Raw genomic sequence first — 7,250 nt, 5'->3', positions numbered from 1 at the left:
TATGCCGTCGCCGGCGACTCACGGCAGCCCAGCTCCAGGTTGAGCTGTTGTTCAGCATCTTAGCTGTGGAGGGTAGTGTCACTGGCCCTCAAATGTGGGATCCAAATCAGGGCCCTGTGGCGTCCCAAGCCAGCTCTTAACCATTGCGTCACTCGATCGGCCCTGAAAAATTAAGATTTTGAAAGCAGAAGATCTATACATTTTAGAATTTGATGATTCTTTAGCTTAACTTCCCTGCTCATTTATACTGGTCAGGGAAGGAAACAAATTACTCTTCACTGGGTATCTATTTTAGCTGTAATACTTATTGAAAAATAAAAACACAATTATATTAAGGATCTGTTTATATTTCTGTCAAGATTAATCCGAACTAAGCTATATCAGATATAACATTTCTTGTCTCATTTGAAGACACATTTATCAGAATTATTTCATCAGAAACACTAATTCAGTCACTTGATTTGTTAGCTCTATTTAATCATGTAGTCACTTAATGCTTCATTAATTCACTCAAGTCTTTATTAAGCATCTATTATGTGCCAAGCATGATATTACATGCTAGATAGTTAGAAGTGAACAAAACATGTCACATTGTCATACTCTTAGCCTTTTGATCTACTGCTTTCTTAGTTCAACATGCTCCCTCCCCTCTCCTGCCACTCATACTCCGTGGAAACAAATTCGGAAGCCCTGTACTCTGTGAAACCTTCCCTGGAACCTACCTACAGAGTTAATCATTAATTTCTTTCTTTAAATTCTGTGTTTTGTACCTATGTCAATTTTAGATTAATTTTTTTTTGTTTATGTGTCTGTCACATCTATTAGCCTGAGATGTCCCATGTGCATGGAATGTGTCTATCCTGATTTTGATGTGGCTCTTCTGCAATCTTAGGTATCTTATAATTATGTCTGTCATAGCACTTTCCACAATGAACTCTAATAGATTGGATACTGAGCTCTGTAAGGGATAGACACATATTAGAAATTATTTCATCTTGTTTCTCTAATGTAAAAGATATTCCACAGCATATATTGAATGTTCAAGTCTCTGTTAATTTTTTTTTTTAACAATTAGCTGTGTTTTTTTGTGTGTGTGTTTTTTTTTTAATTGGGGAATTGGGGGGATGGGAACAGCGCTGGGGAATTGGGGAAAGGGGAACAGACAAGTTGCTGTCGTTTTGTTCTTCAATCTACTTATGGAGGATGTTGCTTCACTGGCCCAAGTTGGCACCATCATTGCGCTCTTCCCTGGAGAGGCATATCAGTCGCCGGCTTCTGGACGGCCGCTCACTGCGGCTGCTGGCTGCTCACGCTGGCTGCTGGCCACACACGGTAGCCCATGGCAATCCACTGCCACAGGGACTGCAGCCCACGCCGTCGCCGGCGACTCACGGCAGCCCAGCTCCAGGTTGAGCTGTTGTTCAGCATCTTAGCTGTAGAGGGCAGTGTCTCTGGCCCTCATATGTGGGATCCGAACCGAGGCCCTCTGGCATCCCAAGCGAGTTCTTAACCATCGCGTCACTCGGCCGGCTCAAGTCTCTGTTAATTTTTGACAAGGGTTCCAAGAACATTCAATGGGAAAGAACAGTCTGTTCAACAAATGGTACTGGGACAACTGGATATCCCGATGCAAAAGAGTGAAGTTGGATAGATAAAACACAAACGACAACAAAACCTAACTTACAAGAGCTAAACCAATAAAACTCTCAGAATATAACACAGGGATAAATCTTCAATGGATTCTTAGGTATTACACCAAAAGCACTGGCAATAACAGAAAAAAACAGATCAATCAGAATTCATTAAATTAAAAAATGGACAAAGAAGTTAAATAAACATTTTTCTAAAGAAGATTTTAATAGCCAATAAGCACATGAAGAGTTGCTCAACATTATTAATCGTTATGGAAATGAAAATCAAACCCATACCCAGTAGGATGGCTATAGTCAGAAAAAGAAAAAAATAAGTGTTGTTGAGAATATGGAGAAACTGGAACCCTTGTGCACTACTGGTAGGAATGCAAAATGGTTCAGCTGCTGTGGAAAACTGTTTGCTAGCTCCTCAAAAAGTTAAACATAAAATCACCATATGACCGTGTAATGTTACTGTTAGGCATATATCCCAAATACCTGAAAATAGATACTCAAACATATACTTTACACAAATGTCCATAGCAACATTATTCACAAGAGCCAAAAGGTGAAAAGAGCCCAAATGTCTAACGGATGAATGGATAAACAAACTACGGTATTCACATACAGTAGAATATTTTTTTTTCTTTAAAGATTTTATTGGAGAATTGGGGGAGGGGAACAGTGTTGGGGAGTTGGGGAAGGGGACCAGCCAAATTGTAGGTCTTCAGTCTTCGCTGTGGAGGGTGCCAGTCACCATCAGGCTTCCCATCGGCAGCTTGTGGCCTCTAAGCTCAAGGTGCTGTGTTCAATCTTAGTTGCGGGTAGGCATAGCCACCATCCCATGGGGGAGTCGAACCAGCAGCCTTGTTGTTAAGAGCGCACGCTCTATCCACTGAGCCATCCGGGCAGCAGCTCAGCTCAAGGTGCCGAGTTCAGTCTTAGTTGCGGGTGGGCATAGCCACCATCCCATGTGGGAGTCAAACCCGGCAGCCTTGTTGTTAAGAGTGCATGCCCTATCCATTGAGCTATCCGGGCAGCAGCTCAGCTCAAGGTGCTGAGTTTAGTCTTAGTTGTTGGTGGGTGTAGCCCACCATCAAACAGGCAACCTTGTTGTTACACCAGCTGAGCCATCATGCCACCTGTTGGCAGCTCAGCGTCAGCTCAGCTTGAGCGCAGCATCACTGGCCCATGTGGGAATTGAACCGGCGGCCCTATTGCTCAGAGCCCACGCTCTTAAGTCAACTCTTAGCCAACTGAGTCATTCCGCTGGCCTTACAGTAGAACAGTATCCATCAATAAAAAAGAATGAAGTATTGACACATGCATGCTACAATGTAGATAAACTTCCAAAACATTATTAAGTAAATGAGCCAGACACAAAGCATCATATGAATCCCTTTATATGAAACAAGTAGAATAGATAAATCTATGGAGACAGAAAGCAGACTGATGATTGCCAGGGCCAGTGAGAAGAGAGAGGGGTGCAGAGAAACTACTTAATGGGTAAGGGGTTTTAGTTTGGGAACTAGACATAGGTTATAGACAGAGGTGATGGTTACACAGTATCGTGAATGTAGGAAATGCCACTAAATTGTTCACTTTCAATGGTTGATTTTACATTATGTGAATTTCAAACTCAATCAATTATTAAAGCACACACACACACACACACACACACACACACACACACACACAGAATGAACAAGAGAGATATAGCTGAGTTAAGGTTAGACGGTCATAACGTTTCCTGATTAGATAAGGCTCATCTTCTTTGTCCATAATAGAATTTGTTAAGTTTTGTAAGCTGGTACTATCTAAACCTGAAAAATGAGTGAAGTAGAGGAATGAGAGGACTTGATCCTGGCGAATATCCTGTGATGTTTGGATACCAGGAACGGTGTACTGGATGTGTTGTATGCACCCAGATCCTTTCTTCATGACCAAAACACTCATTACTCCTTTTCAGGGACTGCTGCCTACTGATGGCTCAATAATCACATTCATCTCCTGAAGTGTACCTTCAGGAGAGAGGTTTTTCACCCAAATATACACCCCTCCCCAGGGGCACATTCAATCATTTGTCAGTGAAGGGCGATAATTATACCTTTTATATCATGAAAGCACTTAGTGCTAGGGATAAATCAATGGACAGGATGGTGATGATCTCCGTCCTGGGTTCTAGACAAAGTACATAGATATTACAATTAAATATGCTAAGTGATGCGGTAAGAGCACACAGAAAGGGAACCTCACCTTCTCTCATGGGGGTTCAGGGAAGACTTCCTGGAAAATGTGATGTCTATTCTGAGGCTTGATGAGGCAAATGGGAAGGGTGGGGTAAGCGAGTTTCAGACAAAGAGATGATCACATACGAAAGCCTAGTAGCAAGTGACAATCATATTTTCAGGAAGCTTATTATGAATAGAGCACAATGATGTTAGAAAAGAATGTGAGTACCTGAAAAAGGAAGAACCTTATAAGGAATACAGACTACCACTTACTATTTGGCTTTAGGAAAATTATTTGTCTTGTCTAGGCCTTAGTTACTTCATGGGTTTAGGGAAAACAGTTCTTACCTCTACCATTATCGTGAAATTAGGTAAAGAGATAAGCATTATATAACCTATTATTACATTACAATTATTAATACGAAGACATGGATAAATACAGTTTTGGTGGTAAACAGAGCCCCAAAGCAATCAGCATTGCAAAAGGCATATAATAAAGTCTGCACACAATGTTTTAAAGAAATCCAATCAATAAACCACCATGGTAAGTTATAAGTAACAGATTTTACTGAATCTTATAAATTAAAAAAAAAAGATGAAAAATAATTAACACTTACTTAAAATCATACAAATTATTTACAATATACAAAGTATATTTTTTACAATATAAAAGTATCTTTAATGCCCAGCACCATTGTTCGGGTAAGAGTTCTGCCTTTCTGATGAGAGCTATGAATAGCCCAGATAAGACGGCAGTGGCTCTCTACAAATCCTATAGCTCAAATTCAAGGCTAATTCCTTTTAAAATGTTTTCTGTGAACATAGTTGATTTTAATTAAAGTGGACTAAAAAACCCAACACAGAACCATTGTTGCTTTTCTCATCTTATTATTATAAGCAGAAAGGAGAAACTTAAAAAAAAAAACCCTAACCTTGAATATAATGGATTTCAAAGGAAAATGTGAATGTATCCTTAGTCTGAAGTGGAACCTTGCATCAAACAGCAAGCTTTGAAAAAAAAAGAAAGCTGATACTATCTTAAATTTGTAATAATTACAGTATAACAATAGTAAGACTAGCAGGTTTCCAAGCAAAATCATCAGCTACAATTACAAAATATATTTTATGTTTGTCATGAAATGCAGATGCAATGCCAAAACACTTAGATTGATCATGCTACAGATGATATCACCAACTGTTCTTCTGGCAATGAAATACTAGAAAGTGGAAAAAGTTTCTCAATCATTTCCTACCTGCTGGCCATATTCCACTCCAGGGCTGGATTTTGAGAATTTCTCTCACTCTCTGTCAGCACCCCTCCTGTGCCACTTTCCTTCTCTGGTTTTAGTTGATCCCACTGTGCAGTACCAATATTGATAGACTGCAGATCTATTTGGTATTGTCTGTCTTCAATTTCTGATCCAGGGTCTCGAAGAATTCCTAAGTTCAAGGCTCTCCTGTAAAGACAGTGGGAAAAAGTAAACAGATAAATATTCTGTTTACTTTGTTCACTAACATAGTATCATTAATTTTTTTTCTTTGGATCACTGATGAATACACTGGGTTAACCAAATATATTAGGAAGCTATTAGAAAGGTACCACATATTAAAACTTGTAAATGTACAAAACTTATCGCTTACAGTAATCTACCTTATAATGACTTCTTATGTTAGTCCCAGCACTGTAGTGTTTTTCTAAGTACTTTCACATACACGATTTCAATCCTTGAGATGATGAGGTTCTATTATTATCTCCATTTTTACTAAAGAAAATAATTCAGAGAGGTTGAAAGACTTAGCCAAAGATACCCAGCTAGTATGTGACAAAACTACAACCTAAAACCAGTTTTTTTTTTTACCCAAAACCCAGTCTTCTTTCCAGTGCTAATAACCCACTTTCTTCAGTCCTTTGATGTCTTGTTAGGAAAAGTGATGGAGCCTTGTTAACCTATTTCATTCCCCTACCCTTTGCCTTCGGTTCTTTATATTCATGTAGACTTCATTGTTGAGAAGACTACGTTGTTTCCTGATATAGACAGGCAGTGAGGACTACTGGTCCATACAGAGTTGGGGCTTGGATCTTACTGGACCCAATGCTAAGTAAAGGAATAAAACTATCAGTAGCTTAACGTTAAATTGGAGGAAGTAAATGGTTAAATTTTTTGTGAAGGTTTTACAATGAAAATAGGAAGGCAACATGGTAAGGTGGTAAGAACAGCGAACAGGGTTCAGGGTTCACAGTCCAGATAAACCTAAGTTTATGTGACTTCGGGAACTATTTAATTTTGTTGGTTCACAAATGCTTTCAAGTGAGTTATCAAAAGGAAAATAATATTTGGCCACTATGAAAGTTTCAATCAACAAAACAGTGAAATAACATAGAGGATAAATATAGTTTTACTAGTACAGATACTGAAAAAACCTACAATTGAAGGTATTAGAAAAAATACAATTAAATAAATTACATCAACTGAACACTAATGTAAGTAATTGGGGGGGTGGGGAAAAGGGAGGGAACACTGAATCCTAATATGAAAATTATAGAAGGAAGATAATCTGCTGTAGACCATGGTTTGCCTAAGTAAGTAGTGTGGGTCAGATCATGCACAGAGGTTGGTCAAACACTGATGGAAAGTGAATGATTACTGAGACTCAAAAGGCAGATGTCTGGGCCAGCGGCTTAGGAGTGGAGATGGCATGCATTGTGTCAGGCAAGATGGGGGCTGAGGCTAATGAATTCAAGTGAAGAGAGGAGCAGGGAGAGGACTGAAATTAAATGAGCAGGCAGTTTAGGTGGGGAGATATCAGAGGGAGTTACAATAAGGTAAGGAGGGGGGCGGAAGTAGGCATTGGTCAAAAAGGCACAGTAGGATCCACAGTAATAAAGATGCCTATTTTCTTTTTCTCTTTTCTAACTTAGAAATATTACAATCTAGAAAGCGGCATGCAATGAAAGCTAGCCTGAAGTTTTACATGAACCCAAGAATTACATTAGAAATAGGGCTCTTGTTTAAACTGAGTGTCACTGTTTTGGTAGAATGCTCTCCTTTCATTTGAATATTGGTGTACTTCTGCTCATTCTTAAAGGCCCAGCTTAGACTTCACTTTCTATGATGCCTTTCCTGATCATTCTCCAAGCTACTTCCCTTCCAAATCTATGCTCTTAAGTTCTCTATACTTAAAAGTACAATAACATCACAATGATTTGTCAGTCTTTCCTAATACATTATAAATTTTTTGAAATCAGAAACTAACTCTCCTATTAAAATCAGCAAATGTTTTGTTTTGTTTTAAATTGGGGAATTGGGGGAAGGGGAACAGACAAGTTGCTGTCCTTTTGTTCTTCAGTCTAGTTGTGGAGGACGTCGCTTCACTGGCCCAAGTTGGC

The 7,250-nt window shown here is 39.1% G+C and overlaps 1 protein-coding gene across 5 annotated transcripts in view; it reads right to left on the bottom strand.

Annotated features, from left to right (window-relative positions):
- VPS13B (vacuolar protein sorting 13 homolog B) overlaps window positions 1-7,250 on the bottom strand; it is an 810,211-nt gene that overhangs the window by 317,901 nt on the left and 485,060 nt on the right. For all 5 annotated transcript variants that reach the window (XM_019642536.1, XM_019642534.1, XM_019642538.1 and 2 more), the window contains exon 31: window positions 5,116-5,319. In XM_019642536.1, the coding sequence (XP_019498081.1) occupies window positions 5,116-5,319 (204 nt within the window). The remainder of the gene's footprint in view (window positions 1-5,115; window positions 5,320-7,250) is intronic.

This window comes from Hipposideros armiger, unplaced genomic scaffold (genome assembly GCF_001890085.2).
Source record: "Hipposideros armiger isolate ML-2016 unplaced genomic scaffold, ASM189008v1 scaffold_70, whole genome shotgun sequence".
In the NCBI taxonomy this organism is placed as follows: domain Eukaryota; kingdom Metazoa; phylum Chordata; class Mammalia; order Chiroptera; family Hipposideridae; genus Hipposideros; species Hipposideros armiger.
The sequence above is the reverse complement of the archived record's forward strand: the minus strand, read 5'-3'. Positions and strand labels throughout refer to the sequence as shown.